We start from the raw sequence: 20,010 nt of genomic DNA on the forward strand, positions 1-20,010 counted from the left end.
TGTTCATTGTTTGGTCTAACGGTCTCAAAGTTATACAGTAAAATGAAAAAAACATACAAGAGAACTATTTTATATAAGATTGAAAACAAAATTCATGCATGTTACATGTTTTTTATTGATGATACATATGCTCTACATACAGTCAGAAAACAAATTATGCACAAATTCATACACATGCATATCATTAACAATTTTATTAGAAGAAAAATATGACAATATTTCTTTATTTGTTTTATGTTTTACTTTCATCAGAACAAAAAACATGACATAATAACCACAAACGGAAGAATACAATTGTTGCATAGCAACATTATTGTAACAATAATACGAAACATTTTTTTTTAAAAAGTCAACAAAATGAGAACAGTAAAATCCTGGGCTTTTCCCTAAACTATCAAAATAAAAAGCATCATCTTTATTCTTAAAGTAGAACAAAACCCAATGTTTACCTTTGTTATAAGAAAAATCGGTGTTAACTATATAGATACTGGGATATTTTGTAACATAGTTTGGTAAAGTATCATTCGCATAAATACCTATTACAATAGTTTTGGCTCCAGGTATTTTAGATAAAATACAATTCATAGTCCTAGAATTCATGGTTGGATAAAGCGAATGTCTCTAAATTGATCTACTTGTAGCAAGGCGGGAAATTCTGCAAACATTAAACAACTTATGGGGACAGATGTCGGAGATTTAAATCTGACCTCTAAGCGTGTATGGCCTGTTTTTACAAGGTTTAAGTATTTAGCACCGAGATTATTTGGTTCAATGGCAAAGCAAAATAAGGAATAACCCTTTGCAAAGTATGACCTGTCGATAGTAAGCCCAGTACGGTTTTGTTTAGTTTCTGCGCAATCGAACAAATTTAAATATGCGGTTACAAACTGATTCTTATCAAAATCCAACTGTAATGGCCGACATGGTACGCTTACACCGTCTACGTATAATCCGATACTAGTTACATTACAGTGTAAAAAGTTAAAGGGATTATGAACATAACTTCCATTGACAGCAGACTGGTTTAAGAAGCCGATAATAATCTTGTTTGGCAATGCGTTTTGAAATAAATTATCCCATAAAAATTCGGAAGAATTGATGGCTATACTATTCATCTTTACTTCAGTTTTTAACATAGGGTATTGTGCGGGGGTTATCTGAAGTTGTTTTTCATGCGCCAAGTATATACCAGGATCTATTCTGATTTTACAGGCTTTAAAAACAACGTTTAGAATTACTAATTTATAATCAGGTGTTCCCTCTTTTGACATGCACATAAAGGCATTATTGCTCCTGTATAATTTCAAATTTACATCAATACCGTTCACTAAATATTTGTCTATAGAAAAGATATCTTCCATCAATGGTCCTTCCATTTCAAAGTCTGTACTAGCTTTTGTAAACGAAGCTCGTTTGATTAATCCGGCATTGCTTCCGGCAACAGGATCTGTTTCATCCATATCGGGATCATCTGGATAATATAACTGACTTTCGAGTTGTGGTAAATCATCGTGTGACGTACTCATTAATGTTTTAATATAAGCCTTCCACGGGTAATTGTTAGTGTTTAAAGAAACCAATTTTCCATTCATGCATATCTCAATCTGTGACCACATAGATTGTAAAGGTAAGTTAATGATAGATGTTTTCTCCTGAGCAGTAAGATTAGATCCGTCGTGTTTTATTAACTTTGCTTTCACATAAAGTCGGCTACGCTGAAAGTCTAAATATTCTTGTCCTGCGCCTGGTATCTGAATTTCTACCGGAGAACCTTCTGTCCCTATAACGGATATAGGTTGGCATTCCACAAAACGAATGTTTTCAATCGCTACTTGGTTTTGCTGTGTTGCAAATATTTGTAAAGCTGGTGTATAAGCCACTTCTTGATTGGATCTGTTTAAGAAAGCCATTATTTCACTTTAGATTTCAATTGAGAAAACACGTTTACTTTTATAAAAGCTTTTCTTTTTGGATCTGTTGTATCACCCTTTTTGTTCTGCTGTTTTGTTCTTTTTGTCTTTTTCTTTAATGGTTGTCTTCTGGGTTTTGATTTCCCACGACTGGCTTTTTTTCTAGGTGTTTTTATCTTGGTAGCATTACCATTTATGACAGATTTTCTTTTTCTTTTCCTTTTTATAGCTGCTGGGTCGGCATGAGGAATTTCTTTTTGGGATTGAAACATGTACTCTGCCTTTGCTCTGTCATTGTCTGATTGAATTTTAGACTGTCTTTTGAAAATTGTTTCACCTTTACCAAACATGTTTGGTTCATGTTTAAGTGACTGATTAACTTGCTTTTCCCAGTATTTCCAATCACTAATATACATGTTTTCCATTTTTTTTTTTGTATTCACTTAAAACAGTTGCTGTTTCAGATGAAGTGTCACTGACAATGTACCTTCTAAGAGTGAAGCCAAGTTGTTTTTATGACCCGTTATATATATGTGAATTTCGTCTACATATCCTAATTTTACGGGAATGTAATAAGGGTTGTCAAAGGTCACCGCGCTATCGACTTTATTGTACAAAAACACATTCCTTAATAAAGGTATAGAAGAACAGCCAACTATGGAATCTTTGCACACGTTACTACTAGTCTAGTCCAATTTTCAATAAATGTGAGAGGTACAGGCATTTTGTTAGTATTTGGTCCCATATACTTTTTTAGTATAATTTGGGTATGCTGAATTCAAAAATATATGTTGGCCATCTGACAAATGATTTTTTATAGGTCAAAATGGCGGAAAACAAAATGGCCGCCAAATTATTATATTTCTAATAGAAATGGGTAATATTATTACAATTATCCAGAAATATGTGGGTTTCTTTGTTAGTATTTGGCCCCATATACTTTTTTAGTATAATTTGGGTATGCTGAATTCAAAAATATATGTTGGCCATCTGACAAATGATTTTTTATAGGTCAAAATGGCGGAAAACAAAATGGCCGCCAAATTATTATATTTCTAATAGAAATGGGTAATATTATTACAATTATCCAGAAATATGTGGGTTTCTTTATCAAAGTGATGTGTAACATAGTAACAAATGAAAGAAACAACACTTTTGTTCAAAAATAAATACTTTTTAATCCAAATGTGTGCTCTGTTCAGAGAAAAAAAGCTTAAAAAAACTTTAACTTGATTATTTTTATATTATTCAACTCAAATTGGTTATATTTGCAAAGCTATTTTTGATACAGTACACTAATTTTTTAATGTTTTGAATCAGTTTACAGTTTAACTGTTTATCATATAATTATTTCAAAATCATAATGATTGAAATATTTTAACCTTAAGGTATGCGTTTACAGTCCCATTTCGTATGTTAATTTACTGCCTCGAGTTCATACAGCTGGTAATGCTTTTATCGCATTGACATATATCTGTGCATAAAAGCCCAGTCTTTTTACATCTACATCTGAGAGTCCTACATCCAGATGTACACTTGCAAGCAATGAACTCCATACAAGCTTGAGGAATCGGATCACGGGTAAGAAGAACTGGCTTAAGTGTGTCATCTGCCACCTTCCATCCCATGTCAGTAGGTGCAGGCAGATCTGGATTAGGAACAGTTGCTTGGTTCCATACCAGAGCTTGATAATGAGCTCTTTTAATGTGAAATGAGCAAGCATCACTGGTTGGAGGCATGTGTTCAGGACTTGTAGACCTGCCAAACATAACATTTCGAGCACTGTCAGTACTAACAGTATCTTGGCCATACATCTTGCAAATAAAGTATTCACAGTTTTTCATTACTTCATCAGACAGTTGTCCATATCCGAGACCTTCTATCAGTTTTGCATTGCCTATGAAGACCTTAAATGCAGATCTTTTAGAGATTCCACAGAAATACGATGTTGTGTCACAGCCAGTGAGTGCATGGAAGGCAAGTAAATTTCTACGCAACTCTTCAGTTATTGATAATTTATCTAACACTGTGTTGACTTGAATGTATTTTCGTTTTTTTGCTGTTCCAGCCATCATCCATACTGTTGCATTTATTTCCAGCAGATGGCACAGTAAGAGCAAAAACACATCAGTGTCTCTGGCAGAAACAACAACAGTGTTGCAACTTGATCGTTTACTGCAGTGAACAGCATGAAGAATGATTCTTGTGTCAGCTTCCTCATGTTTAGCCTTTAATTCATCCAAATTTAGGTCACTGACATTGCTTTCAACAATGTCTTCTTCCTGAAAGCCACCACCAACAACCAATGTCTTTTCAGTAGGGGCTTGCATGATCAGCTCCTCTGATAAAAATCTAGCCAGGTCAATTTTATTTGCAGGAAGTGCTAAAAAGTTACTCCAGACTTTTGGTAACGGTACATCCCTACTTTCAATTACTCTCCTCACTGGTTGATATATCCTTGTGCGTTGTTTCCTGGTGTTTGATTTTATTGAGTGATTCCTATATCGGTCAAACACTACATCTATTCTTTCATACTTTTTTCCTTTGTTTAAAACTGCAGCAACAAATAAATCAGCATACTGACCAAATGTTGTTTCTCCTTCTATTTTCAGACTTTGTACTAACGCTTGGCCATCGACAATATATGCAGACTTTCCTTGTATGTTTATTCGGTCACTGAACTCAATATCCTTGACAAGCTCATCCAGTAATATGGATTTTTTGCCCGTTTTGAGAGTTCCATTGGTTTCGGAAATGGAAACTGGAACTGGCAACAGTTCATGTTTCAGTATTTCCTCCATATTAACATCTCTGCCTGCCTTATATGCTGTCACTAAACGATGTAGTGTATTTCGATCTGCTCTTAATATTTTGCCCTTTTCAACTGTTGACTTCGATGCTTTATCACTGATGTACAAAGAAGCAAATGTAGATGGATTATTCTTTTTGATTGTATCACGTAGCTGAACTTTTGATACATTATCACTGTTTTCAAACTGTAGTCTCTCTCTTACAAAACAATCAAGTTTTTCCTGGCCTAATTGTAGGGCAGACAGTAGAGACTTTTCTATGGTATCAGTTACTATGTCTTTAGTTGCTACATTCAGCAAACTTTCACCTTGCAGATGTGGATCAGCCACATTATATCTTTGTAATACATTTAGAACTGCTTCTTCAGCTTGCTGGTCCACAGCTTGCCTGCTCTTTGATTTTTCCTTATGCACAAGTATGTCTTCGTCATTAACTTTGTACATACACTTGGTAAGAAGGCTTATATGAGACCTCAGGTTGTACGATAAAGACCATCTAGTCAAAGCTGTAGGGGTTCTTGTTATACCAATTATTCCTCCACCTTTCTTCCCAGTTGAATTCAGCCATTCTTGACTTTGATCAGGATCCACCTGATTGAATTTTGAGTTTGACCTCTTAACAACAAAGTTGCCATTTCTGAACTCTTGCAACACTTCTTGAGGAAGCTGATGTGCATCTGCCAGATAGACAGTTCCCCAACGTGCATAATTCGTATGATCATACCTATGAAATAAAGGGAGCATGCACCGAAATGCATATAGATATAGATCCCAAAGACCATCCCTTATAGCTCGCGTGAACATCAGAAGCACTGAAACCATTTCCAGGTATGCCCACCAAAACTGGAAGTTAGGATTTTGATCATTCTTAACAAAATCGTCAAGGTGGCTTCTGAAGTTGTCATTTTGCAATTCAGCTACAAGATTTTCTACGCTCCCAGAATACTTCATTTCCATTAATTTCCCATGCAAGTTAATGTCTCTTTCTTCAATGTAATTCAGTAATTGTGGAAGAAACAATGTCCAGAGAGCCTGTGTTGTTATCTTGTGAGCCCTCATTCCTCTGTTGTAGTGCTTTCCTGCCAAGACCTGATCTGCGGCTATAGGACCCAGAAGATTGGATTCAACCCATATTTCATGTAAACCTGACCCTTTCATATGGTCACCTATTACTTTCAGATAGTTCATTGATATATGCAAACCACCCATTCTAGGTATAAGCTTGTCCCTGTATCCAGGCACTGCCCATTTCAAATCCATAAGCTTAAAGTAAAGAGCCTGGTCTACAGTTATAACTGTATGTGACTGCCCCAGTCTTTCTGATATATGCATACACTTCTGAACAACAGTGTTTAATGTATCGATATCATGGGCTGGTGCTTGTATAATCGGCATGTAGCCAACTTTTGTCATATTTGAGTCAGTTCTACTGATATACTGGTTAAAAGATGACCAGGTTGGACGAATATCTGCATTATTCCGAAATAGATGGAATGCCATATCGAGGGCTCTTGCTTGTTTTGCAGATTCTACTTCAGATTCTTTCAATGAAAATTGTTTTGATTCAACATTTTTACGAAACACTGGAATACTTTTCCCTTCGCAAATATTAGCAGGCAAAATAGTATCCATCTGCTCAGGGACTTTTAATGTTTCTCTTCCTGAAGTGGTGATCTCTGCCAGATTGAAATCATCTTCATTACCTCTCTGCCAAGCAGCGAGCTGTGTAGCATGGAAAGTATTTTTTCCATCCAGTGTTGAATCATTTATATCAATGTTATCTGCAGTAAAATGTGTGAAAACATTCTCAGTAAGATTCAGCGGAATAACATGACCTGTTTCTGGATCCATTGATTCCAGTGTTTTTTCAGCTAAGGATGTGTCTACCCTTAGTATGTCTCTGTAGCTCAATGTATGTCCTGCACTATGAAATAGGTTAACTAAATGTTTTGACCTAGTCATCTGGTGCAATGTACTTGTAAGACCAATGTGTTTAGGAGTCCATTTTTTACCATCACTTACTCCATAAACAATATCTTGTGCTACACTTAATATTTTTGTTTGTCTATCTGATTCAGGATCTTTATTGTCAAATTCTAAATCAAGAAGCTCCTGGCCACCATACATTAAATTCAGAAACATGAACAGACTCTCCGGAATACAGTTTATTGCATCATTTTCACTCACACTAAGTCCAGAATGTCCTTCAAGAGAGAGCAGATCAGCCCTTAATTTAAGTGCTACGTGTATCAATGACAAGAAGTCATCACTGGAATTATATTTCGGTATTGTCAGCCGCTCATCATTATCGTCAGTAGTATCATAATGCGCATCACTAAGCATTGACACAGCACATTCAAATGGAACAAGAAGTGTATTCCTTTCATCAGAAGATCTATGAAGTGGAGTTACAAACTGAAATTGGTTTCTCAATTTACGTTGTAAGGCTTCTTTGAATGATGATCTTCTAGAATTAAATGACAAAGGAATTGTTGAAGAAGTCTCTTCAATAAGTGTGCAGTATCTGTTCCAAATGTCTGAAAGTTGCAGTATTTGCGATTTCGTTGCAGCATACTCAAGTTCATGCATAAGAAAGATCATGGCAAGATCTGTATTTGTGCTGTCCGACTTGGTTTTGCGAACTCCGTATCTAAAAGAATTTAAACATTTGTTATGATATTTGCCCTCTGCAGCTATGAGGTCGTTGACATCAGAGAGACGCAATCGCATTGTATTGTCAAGTTTAGCATCCTTTAAAATACTATCACTGACTTGGAAGGTAGTTATGTTAAAGAGATTTTCACGTTTTTTGTCTTGACAGAACATACACATCTCCCAGTTTACTGGTCTAACCGATCTCCTTGTAGGAGTATATAATAAGTTTGATGAGGATCCAGCTTTATCTGATGTTTGTCTGGAGGCTGGTTTTATATTAACACTTAGCTTTGACTGAAGAGTTTGTATTTGTTTTTTGTGAACAAAATTTGAATAACACTTTCTATGGCAAAGTATTTTGTCATTTTCATCTATTTTTTCAATTCTACTAATGGCTTCATAGTTAGAATAATCTCTGAATTTTTTTCTTGATTCAGCACATTGTTTTAGAGATGTTATGCCTTGAGGCTGTTTAGTTTCCAGTTTGTCAGATTTTGTCTCCTGACAAATGATGCATATTTCTGTGCTATCTTGAAATTGTCTCTTTAAATGCACAGTCTTGTCCATTCTTACTGTGGAATATTTTAACACCTATGAAAAACAAAATAATATTGTATTACTTATCATTCAAAATCAATAATAATATATAAAGCTAGCTTTAACAGATACTTTTTACTAAATGTATCACAAATATTAAAAGTTAAAATAAATGCAATTTCACCAAATATCAAAATTTAACGATGTATATGAAACAAAGCATTTCCAAAAATTTATAGAAAAAAATAGGTATAAATTTTTCCTACCTGCAAAATATCCAGCAAAAAAGCAGTGATTCCATGAAGTATTCTTGACACCTCTAAAACCGTAATGACCACAAAAGAGTGTGTCCTTGTCAGAATTAATGTATATTAATTAACAGGTAAAGCATTCCAGAGTGTTTAGATAAGGACTTTACAATAACATGATCAGACTCAGATTATTATTGTAACAGAGACCTGGATTGTTTATATTAATTAAGTTCACATTAGCCATAATCTTAATCCCTGTCACACTTAATTTTCACCAATTATTATGATGCTTAGGTATTAAAAAGTTTATTGTTCAATAAAATCTTACAAGGATTACAAAATGTTATACATTTTATTCTTTTCTCTATTAAAGACAATGTTTTGTTAATCAAGTTTTAATTTCTCCATTATTTTTGTCTTAAATGATTTTTTTAAAAAATGCTTTTCATCAAAAGTATTATTTTCTTTTAGACAAAATTCTAGCAGAAGCTTTTAATATTTTAATCTTATACTTATTCTCATTTTTTTCTATTCTATGAATGACGTTGAATATTTCTAAAAAAATTAAAATGTCTTCAAATTGCCCTTTTTGAGCCCCTAAAGTACAAATTTTTAACTTGTAAAATAGTTTACTGATAAATATTAACTCAATTATACTAAAATATGAAACAATATTTTCAAACATATCTAAAGATAAACATTTGTATCATGAAATAATATCAATGGAAATAAAAATTGTAAAAACAGTGGTCATTTTTGCCCCTATTTTTAACCCTTTCAGAGGCATTTGCCAGATGGCCAACATATATTTTTGGATTCAGCATACCCAAAATATGTTAAAAAGGTATGTTGGACCAAATACTAACAAAATGCTCGTAACTTCTTAAATAAGCATATATCTGCAAAATCGGACTAGACTATACAAAAATATAGGGATTCTTGTCTTGGAAAACTCTTTGTACTAGAAAACGCAAAGTCTGTTAAAGCTATCCTCCAGCTTTCATCTAAATGTAACGGTTTGTTGAGCTTGACACGAAAATTGTAAGTTTTGTTATCTTTGTAATAATCGATACAATCAGTGGATCGTAATACTATACGAATATCATTCATTTTCGCTTATATCTTTACTATCTACCCAACTATTGTATTTTTTTGGCCAACCTAGCCAACTAACTAAAGATTGTTTGACACCTTTCACTGTTCGTCTTTTTATAATCTTGTCTATTTGCCACTTAGTCTCTCTAGATTTATTCACTTTTTGTAGTTCTTGTTCATAAAATGATCCTAGCACGGGGGTGTTGTCGTACTCTTTAATTTTATATACTGGAATCCCTTGCCTTTTATATCTTTTGGAAATATAAAATATTTCACTTGTCCAACGGTCATTGTATTCCCTTTGAAACGGATGCTTTAAATGAGAAATGCGTACTATGTCATGTACTTTAAACTTGTAGGACATGCTAAGTTTTGATTTTGAAACCGACTTTTGCTTCTTTTGACGACTAATGTATTGGAAATATCTGGCTTCATCTTCTTTAGATTTTGTGACGTCAGCAGGTGTCATTCCATTAAGGCCTGAATGAATTCTATGGTTATAATTATAAACAATGTCTTGCAAAACATCTGTAAAAGTAAACGTGTGTTTACTTGCAAAGTATCTGTACATGGCCTGCTTTAAAAACCTGATGGCAACTTCGCTGTAATTTGCGTGATTATCACTCTCTGTTGAATAATAGGTGATCCCTTGTTTCTTCAGGTAGGCCTGAAAAATTTGACCCTTCCATTCCTGGCCTTTATCACTTCTAAGAGTAATTGGACGTCTATTTGTAGAATTCAAAATTTGGTCAAACCCTCTAACAGTTTCTTTGTTAGTTTTGTCGTTTAATGGTACAACCCACATATATCTTGAGAAAACATCCACGGTTACCATCAAAAATCGTACACCAGAATTGTATTTGGATAAAGATTCGCAAGAAGCCAAATCTACGTCCCAGAGAGAGTCGATACCATTTACTACGACACGACCTCTTTTAAATTTTCTCAAAACCCTTTTTCTGACACTATAGCTGTCTTGGTCATTCAACCATTGTTTAATTTCTTTTAGACTAACACTGTATTTGCCTTCTTTTTTAACATAACGGAATAATGTTAATGGTCCTGAAAATGAAACTGGACTTTTGATATCATACCATATATTTTCTAGATACGGACTATAATCAGCCATGCTGATAAATAAATTAGTCAGCAGAAAACCCTATATTTTATACAATACAACAAAATCGTGTTTCACATATTTTATTGTAAAAAAATCGCTAACTAGCAAAAAAAAAAGTACAACAAAAAACAATATGTTACAGCTGTAAGATACAATTCACACTAATAAATCTGTGTGATCTTTATACCCTGTAGGGTTACACGTTGAGCAAGATAAAGCACCCAGTACATTTGCATGGTCAATTTGCATGTAACACGGTTGAAACTGATCAAAGTCTGGAATACACTTGTTAATATCAATAAATGAGTCTTTCAATCTGTTGTACATTTCAAACGACAAGATCTGTCCCTGCTTTGTAGGATGTATATTAATTGTTCCTGGAGGCGTCCAATACCTTCTTATATTCACAAATGGATAACCGCTTTGTACACAGATGTGCCAGTTTTTCCCAAGATGTGATTTATAGTTTACATCTTGATTTCCCTGCTGTAACTGTAGGATATTATCATCTAGTTCGGAACTGTATCTCTGTATTTCCCACCACATCTGTTCTGTTAAGGATATGCCATCTTTTGTTGGTTTTCCGTCCTTCCAGGAGCGAATGTGAATATAGTGCTGACCATTAAAACTGGATACAGATAGAAAAATGTTTTTGTCACCATTAAGTTCTATCTTACAAGTGTTGCTTTTACTTTCTGACAGTTTCTTGATTTCTGATAAGTTCTGCTTAACTGCTTTTTTGATGTTTAGTCTAAACTTTTTGTCATTTTTCTGAGTCGCCATCTTCAAATACAGTTAAAACCTGTAACAAATAACATACATTTGAATAATTATCTAAATTCAATAAAAAAAAATCATTAAAATAAACAATATCTATTTTAATGTTTAGACTATTATATATTATACAGGCTCTAAAAGCTTTAAAACGAAGTTAAGAGATTGTTATTGTACATATTTGAGCTTAACGGGATTTTAAATAATATTTACCTTTCTTCTCTTAGGGCCACTTGAATCCACCAGAAGATGATACACTGTTTGTAGTAGGATTTTCAGGACGTCGCAAAAAGCAATTGGCTGGTGTTTTGTTGTTTCCAAATATACTTGTAGTGTTGGTAGATGGAAATAATGTTTTTGGCGGTTCTGAAGAAAAAGGATTGTTCGGTTGAAATATGTTATCAGGCTGGTCATTACTTCCGTAGCCTAACATCTTGAGATATACACAATGAGGAGAAAATTTTAAATGTTCGTCCATGGCATTGTCAATTGGAAGCCACTCCCGTATTTTCACATGACATGCAAAACATTCCGTTATGTCACCACAGCGAGTGTAAAACAGTCCTGCTTTTGCTAAAGCATATTTTGTTGGAACTATTTGATTTGACCAGGTTTTAAAAGTTTCCAGTCTGTCTTCGTAAAACATCATATTTTGAGGAATAACTTGAGAAGCGTCCATCTGTTCCATTTTTGTGAGGTCTAAAATATATATAAAAAATATAAAAATATCATTTAAAGTATTTTTATTTAAAAATTATATTCATCAATTTGGTAAACTTAATACTTAATACATGTGAAAAGAAATATAAACACGCTTACCTGGCTATTAATTGGTTGTACAAATCTCTGCAAACAGGATTGAAAACTGATCCGATTATGTTATCTCTAGACAATCAACATGTGTAATGCTGACTGCCGTAAATTTACCCCATTAAATACTAATGAACTGATAACCTGTAAAGACTTGTCAGTTGATATATTGCATTTAATATATTGTCTTAATCCTTTATGGTAGTACTTTTCATTCATAAAATTAACCATATTTCATTAATCCTTTATGGTGATGTTTAATCCTTTTTGGTATCAATTCTCTATTCATAAAGTGGACCGTAATTTATTAATCCTTTTTGGTGTTAATCCTTTATGGTCATAAATATCTATTCATAAAGTGAACCATTATTACGTCATCGTTATGTAAACAAAGTGACGCTGTATCCCCCCCCCCCCCCCCCCCCCCCCCCCCCCCATTCATCACACATTTATGACTATATTTTTATGAAACTTAGTCAGATTGTTAATCTTGGTGATTTTTAGGTCAATTTCAAGTCTAGGTCATGCAGGGTCAAAAACTGCGCGGATGCGCAGGCTGGTCTGGATCCATGCTGGTCGCAAACCCACTGTGTTGGTTTTCCCATGGCACGGCTCAATTATAGAGATCTACACTTTAAAAGAATGAAATAATACTTAGTTATTATAAATAACTCATCGTCCCACGAAAAAAAAATTAGAAAGTATAAGTGTTTCTCCGAAGAACAGTAGTGGGACATGTACAATGAAGACATATATTGAAACTTACCTTCAGAATATATAATTATGTTCGAAAATGCTGGCGTACGTAGACAAAACAAAACTGCAAAACTCGTTCCTGTCACTGTTGTACAGACGAATTTGTTCAGGTTAATAATGCCAAAATGGCTATTTAGTATATAACTGCAAGGAACGTTTTATATGAGCATTAAGTCAAGCATGCTGCAGTACGTGTAAACTTTGGCGGATTTTTTTGTCGGATTTTTTGTGGATTCAGCCGCGTACTCGCGTATAAGCCTGTACTGAAATCATTTTATCATTATTTAGTTAGTATTACTTTTACTGTTGCTTTTTCGGCAATAATGGGGATTTTGTATCAGTCAAAACAAATGAATTTCATGGACTTACACACAATTGAGTCACTTGCCGTGGATGTCAGATAGCCTGATAAAACAGTTAATGTTTATGATTAATTTTAATCATGAAAGATATGTAGAAGTTGACTTCTGGCCAAAGCATGCCGTTCCTCAAATAAAAGATGACAGCATCATGAAACAAAGAGAAGATTGCAAGTCTACTGTATTTTGTGGGTTTTTTTTGATAATATATAATAAGAATACATTTATAAAGAACGTACATTATACTTTAGACTTACACAGTGTGTTGAGATTAAACATTTCCCATTTAATTCATTTATTTAGCTCATCTGATTTTTTGAAAAAAAATGATGAGTTATTGTCATCACTTGAGCGGTTGTCGGCGTCGGCGTCGGCGTCGGCGTTGCCTGGTTAAGTTTTATGTTTAGGCTAGCTTTTCTCCTAAACTATCAAAGCTATTGCTTTGAAACTTGGAATACTTGTTCACCATCATAAGCTGACCCTGTATAGCAAGAAACATAACTCCATCTTGCTTTTTGCAAGATTTATGGCCCCTTTTGTACTTAGAAAATATCAGATTTCTTGGTTAAGTTTTATGTTTAGGTCAACTTTTCTCCTAAACTATCAAAGCTATTGCTTTGAAACTTGGAATACTTGTTCACCATCATAAGCAGACCCTGTACATCAAGAAACATAAATCCATCTTGCTTTTTGCAAGATTTATTGCCCCTTTTGGACTTAGAAAATCAGTTTTCTTGGTTAAGTTTTATGTTTAGGTCAGCTTTTATCCTAAACTATCAAAGCTATTGCTTTAAGACTTGCAACACTTGTTCACCATCATAAGTTGACTCTGTACATCAAGAAACATAAATCCATCTTGCTTTTTGCAAGATTTATTGCCCCTTTTGGACTTAGAAAATCAGTTTTCTTGGTTAAGTTTTATGTTTAGGTCAGCTTTTATCCTAAACTATCTAAGCTATTGCTTTAAGACTTGCAACACTTGTTCACCATCATAAGTTGACCCTGTACAGCAAGAAACATAACTCCGTCCTGCTTTTTGCAAGATTTATGGCCCCTTTTGGACTTAGAAAATATCAGATTTCTTGGTTAAGTTTTATGTTTAAGTCAACTTTTTCTCTTAAACTATCAAAGCTATTGCTTTGAAACTTGCAACACTTGTTCACCATCATAAGCTGACCCTGTAAAGCAAGCAACATAATACCATCCTGCTTTTTGCAATAATTATTGCCCCTTTTGGACTTAGAAAATCATTTTCTTGGTTGAGTATTATGTTTAAGTCAACTTTTCTCATAAACTATCAAACCTATTGCTTTAAAACTTGCAACAGTTTTTCACCATCATAAGTGGACACTGTACATCAAGAAACATAACTCTATCCTGCTTTTTGCAAGAATGATGGCCCTTTTTAGACTTAGAAAATCATGGGTAGGACAATATTTCTATTACACAAAAAAAATCAGATGAGCGTCAGCACCCGCAAGGCGGTGCTCTTGTTTTAAATATATATCAAATTTCCTGTAGCTCCCTTTTACTGTGGCTTATCTCAACAGACTTATAAAATGCGATTTCGGCTTACATAACCTCGTTGAGGATTCATCAGTGTCCTAACAGTACAAAGATTTATTGCCCAATGAACAAGTCAGTGTTATGCCAGTCTATTAACAGAAAAACTATGCTTTAGCAGAATCTAAATAGTTAAGCTCTAACTGGGACTCGAACCCAGGACCTCTCACACCTAAGGCAGACACTCTACCACTTCCCTATAACAGCAATAGCTAATAGCTATGCAGTTTAATTGCTGGATTACATTGCGTGAACTGGAACAATAATCGGTGAACTCCGGATTATCGGCGTATTCGCTTTGTTACCTAACGGCATTTTTTGTGTAAAGAAAAAATATAATCTAATGCTGCCAACGTCATAATTGGTCAAATCTGCCCAAATTTCTCTGACGTGTTGTTCAGAGTATGAACTTACTAACTGGCAGTACCAGTGAAATTTATTACTTACACTAAAATATTTTATATTTGCCCTTTTTGCAGCTGTCGAACGGCGAAGACGATAAGATTTGTCCAAATATAAGTAATTATTTTACCAGTTTTGAGAGAATTTCAATTAATGGGAAATTACAGTTACAAACTAAATACCTTTCTGCAACACATGGAGTCATTAGCATTCACTGTCAATCAGTATTATGACTAAGATCGACTGTCATTCATTCATTTCAAAGTTTCATAGACAGAGTCCTTTGTTTACATTTTTATCGTAACCGGTGCACTTGTAAAAATCACTTTAGTTTGAAAAATCAAAGTATGCGAAGAGCTATGGTACGGTCTCTAATTTATGATAGCTTAACAAGAACCCAGTCATGTTTATTTGCCCGTTAAATTTTATTACAAACGGTTATAGAGCAGGGGATTTAGGCTTTATCTGACCATTAGCTATAATTGATTGTCCATTAGGGAATATGAAAGGGCGGACTGGCTAGACTATAGATGGGCGTTTGAGGGCGGGCTAAAGGTGGTGTATGCTAGACTGACTTTTATTTTATTGCTTGAAATCCTCCTGGTAAAACCGTCAATTCCAAGATCCAACGATGTTTATTTCTTTCAACCCCCCCCCCCCCCCCCGTTGTATCCAATCCACATTGTCCTTCCATTTAAAATCCTTGTATCCACCGTTGTAAATCTCACCATTAAAGCTTAATAACTGAGGTCAATTATAATATACATGACCCCCTGTCAATATGCAAAAATGGGGTTTGATTTATTTTTCCCCTTCATTTTTTTTCTCTACAATATAAATACATTTACAAACATGGAAATATAATAATACAAAAGATCTACCACTATGAAATAATTTAAGTAAGTTTTTACAAAACAAGAATAAAATATATACAACAGATATAAAAATATTCACAGCTATGGAATGATTAAAGTTTTTTAAAAATACGTCAAAAATATATACATCAGATTATAAAATAAAAAGTATGTATAACCCTCCAAAAATATTTACATCTATAGCATGATTTAAAATTATATACAAAGAATATCTTCTTATTTTTTACACCTTCTTTTAAGGACCTCAAACTCCCTAATTCTTATCACCGTGTTATTTTTCATTATTGTCAGTGCGTCCAACATGTGACTTAATGTCCTTGATTGTTCTTTTAACTCTTTCAATGCTCTATCTATCTCTTCTTCTAAACTTTTCTTCCTCCTCCCCTTGATACAATTCTCCAAATCGTCATACTTTTTTGTTCTGAAATAAAATATACTGCATTGTAATTTTATAAAAAATAATTACTATTATTTTAATAGTTAATATGAAATTAAATTATATTATTGTGATTATCATTTTAAATCTTTTTTACTATAAATATATATAAATAATATCATCAAAAATAAACATCACGTAGGTTTAACTCCCCTCTATCATATTCATTTAAGAAAATACAGATATATTTGAAACTAAAGCCGTAATTTAGATAATAAAACTCCATTTCGTAGACGTAAAGTCCATTTCGTACTCTATCCCTACCGCTTTAAGCATGTTAACCAGACCGGAAGTACCATTTTCATCATTATTTAAAAACCGACACCACGAATACTTTGAGCGTTTGGAAAAATAGACAGTATAACTATACTAACTTGAAAAATGTAGCTTATTACAGTTTTTAATCAGTGCAAGAAAAATGAAACTAGAAATATATATTTACGGTTTTCACATTTTTATCTCGTCTTGTAAAGATTGAAAAAAAAAGTTTTTTGAATATTAAAGGTGAAGTAAGTGTATGACATTCTGTGGATATTGCATTTTTCGTACATTTTGTATAAAATGGTAGGGTATGCTACTTCCATACTTGATATTTGTTTTACATTACATCAGTTGAATAATTATTGTACAAATGGTTATAAAATGTAAGAAGAATGTTTAGTTTCTTTCAAAATTGAAAATTAGAGAACTTGTAGTGTATTGACTTGTGTTTTTTGTTTTCAATTCAAAAAAGAATTAACAATTATGTAGCAGTATTATGTCAGTATATCAGCATGTAATATGACATACTTTTCATCTTTACTTTTCTGGTTGGAAACACGCCCTTTATAATATCATTGTTTTACTTCTAAATATATATTCAATGATATGAGTTATAATTATATACTTACAATTTCTTGATGCAATGAGCTTCATCAATAAAAAGTGAACCAAGTAGATTCTTCTTTGTAAGTTCAGATACAATATTTCTATAATGTCCCAATATGCTCTCAGGACTGCTATTGCTTCTTCCATATTACATACAAAATCTTCATGAAAAAGTTAAAATCACATCCCTTAAACCACCTTATCATTAGATAGGCTTAATTTAGCTATGATCGAAAAACAGTTCTGCACATATGACATATAAACTTTCAGATTAATATGATTTTCTGAAGTTGCCAACTACATGTACATGTCTATATATATTAGAATTATTGTTGGTCAGTTTTCAAGCCATATGTTACATTTTGTTACTTAGCACCCTGGGCCACAGTATGTCTTCATTTTGTATCTAAACAGAATCATAATTGATGTAATACATTGCACCATGCCGTTGACAGAGACCACTAAAGTCTAATTAACAACAATCTGCAATCAGAATATGAAATTACAGGGACTATAGATAAGAAAATAATTTTTGTGATTTATAGCAGATATTAATCTACCCTCTAATATAAATTAAAAAAAGTCTTAGAAGGTATATTGAATAAATTGTTTTTAATTCATTCACAAAATGATTTGAAGGTATCTTGAAAAAATATTTCAAAATGTTTTTTTTTCATTCAATTTCAAATCTCTTCCCTCATTTTTTTCTTATCAAGGATTCAAGCAACTCATAAACAGAGTTAAATTGATACTATTTTGATAAATACATTTTCTATATATTTCAAATTTAAATTGTATTTTATATACACTTACTGGGATCTTTTACAATTAGTGAAAATTGATCCCTCTCTGGCTTATTCACCAAGTCATAAAAGCAAAGCACCTGTTTATTGAACCCTTGGGGCAGTCGGCCAAAGGTTACATTACATCATGAACATGTCTGCAATGATTTCCTAATGAGATAGTGATTATCAGGGGTATGAAATTTGTCCCGGGTCAGGATCGCATTTGTCCAGTCGTTAGAGACAGAGGCTAGAGATATTGTAAATTTTATGAGAAAGTGGTATCAGAGAGGATTTTATGGCCAAGTGCTTTACAGGTAATGACTCTAACGACTTATGCCAGTCTAATTATACTTGAAAGTGACTATAGCTAAAACAAATTAAAAGTAAGAATTTGGTAAAACTGGTTTGTTCTGTCATTGTTTACAAACGGTTATAGATGAAAGTTTTTTTTCTTCACGAACACTAATGGTAATATTGAATATACAAATTTGACAAGCACAGTAAAATGATCATTTATACAAAGTTACATCCAAATATTTCTAAGACTGTGTTGTAATCCAATTACTGTTCTGTCATTGTACACATGCTTCTTTGTAAACGTCTTATGCAGCTATACTGTACAGTTTATGTATGTCAAAATAAAATCCAAGATCGAATGTTGAGGTTTCCACATTTTCGTTTTCATTGCTTTTGTGCATGAAGTTTTTATAGCGCAGTTGTTAGCCCACCATCATCAGATGGTGGGCTATTAAAATCACTCTGCGTCCGTGGTCCGTCCGTCCGTCATTCCGTCCGTCCGTCCGTCCGTTAACAATTTCTCGTTATCGCATCTCCTCAGAAACTACTGGGGGGATTTTGACCAAACTTTGTCAGAATGATGTATTGGTACCCTAGTTGTGTCCCCCTGAAAATCAGACTGGTTCAACAATTTATGAGTGAGTTATGGCCCTTTGTTTATTTCTATATTTACATAGATTTATATAGGGAAAAACTTTGAAAACCTTTTTATCAAAACCACAGAGCCTAGGGCTTTGATATTTGGTTTGAAGCATCATCTAGTGGTCCTCTACCAAGATGATACAAATTATTTCTCTGGGGTCAAATATGGCCCCGCCCTGGGGGTCACATAGTTTATAATGACTTATATAGGGAAAAACTTTGAATAACCCCTTGTCCAAAACCCACAGGGCCTAGGGCTTTGATATTTTGTATGTGACATCATCTAGTGGTCTTCAACTAAGATTATTCATATATACCCTAGGGTCAAATATGGCCCCGCCCTGGGGGTCATATGATTTACATAGACTTATATAAGGAAAAACTTTGAAAATCTTCTTTTCCAAACCACAAAGCCTAAGGCTTTGATACTTGTAATGTAGCATCAGCTAGTGGTTCTCTACCAAGTTTGTTCAAATTATCGCCCTAGGGTCAAAAATGGCCCTGCCCCAGGGGTCACATGGTTCATATAGACTTATATAGGGAAAAGCTTTTAAAATGTTCTTGTCAATAACTACAACATTCAAATTTGGACCACATGTATATTTTTGAGTGGCAAGATGACCTTGACATGAGTTGACCTTGATTTTGACCTAGTGACCTACTTTCACATTTCTGTAGCTACAGCCTTCAAATTTGGACCACATGTATATTTTTGAGTGGCAAGATGAACCTTGACATGAGTTGAGCTTGATTTTGACCTAGTGACCTACTTTCACATTTCTCAAGCTACAGCCTTCAAATTTGGACCACATGCATAATTTTGTGCACTGGAAAAAACTTTGACCTTGATTTTGACCTAGTGACCTACTTTCACATTTTTGAAGGTACAGGCTTCAAATTTGGACCATATGCATAGTTCAGTGTTTCAAAATGAAATTTGACATTGATTTTGACCTAGTGACCTACTTTCACATTTCTCAAGCTACAGCTTTCAAATTTGGACCACATGCATAGTTTTGTGTACCGAAAAAACCTTGACCTTCACATTGACCTAGTGACCTACTTT

General features: G+C 33.8%; 2 protein-coding genes across 2 annotated transcripts; both read right to left on the reverse strand.

Annotated features, from left to right (window-relative positions):
• Window positions 1–9,265: 9,265 nt before the first annotated feature.
• On the reverse strand, window positions 9,266–10,387 carry LOC123560589 (uncharacterized). The gene has a single exon (XM_045352755.2). The coding sequence runs from the start codon at window positions 10,385–10,387 to the stop codon at window positions 9,266–9,268; it is 1,122 nt and encodes a 373-aa protein (XP_045208690.2).
• Window positions 10,388–10,442: 55 nt separating this feature from the next.
• Window positions 10,443–11,501, reverse strand: LOC128549546 (uncharacterized). Its single transcript, XM_053526469.1, has 2 exons — window positions 11,366–11,501; window positions 10,443–11,180 (listed from the first exon to the last, which is right to left on the reverse strand). Exon 2 carries the CDS (start codon window positions 11,159–11,161, stop codon window positions 10,535–10,537), a length of 627 nt encoding a protein of 208 aa, XP_053382444.1. The 5' UTR covers window positions 11,162–11,180; window positions 11,366–11,501; the 3' UTR covers window positions 10,443–10,534.
• Between the last annotated feature and the right edge of the window lie 8,509 nt (window positions 11,502–20,010).

The sequence above is a fragment of the Mercenaria mercenaria genome, chromosome 16 (genome assembly GCF_021730395.1).
Source record: "Mercenaria mercenaria strain notata chromosome 16, MADL_Memer_1, whole genome shotgun sequence".
NCBI classification, from domain to species: Eukaryota; Metazoa; Mollusca; class Bivalvia; order Venerida; family Veneridae; genus Mercenaria; species Mercenaria mercenaria.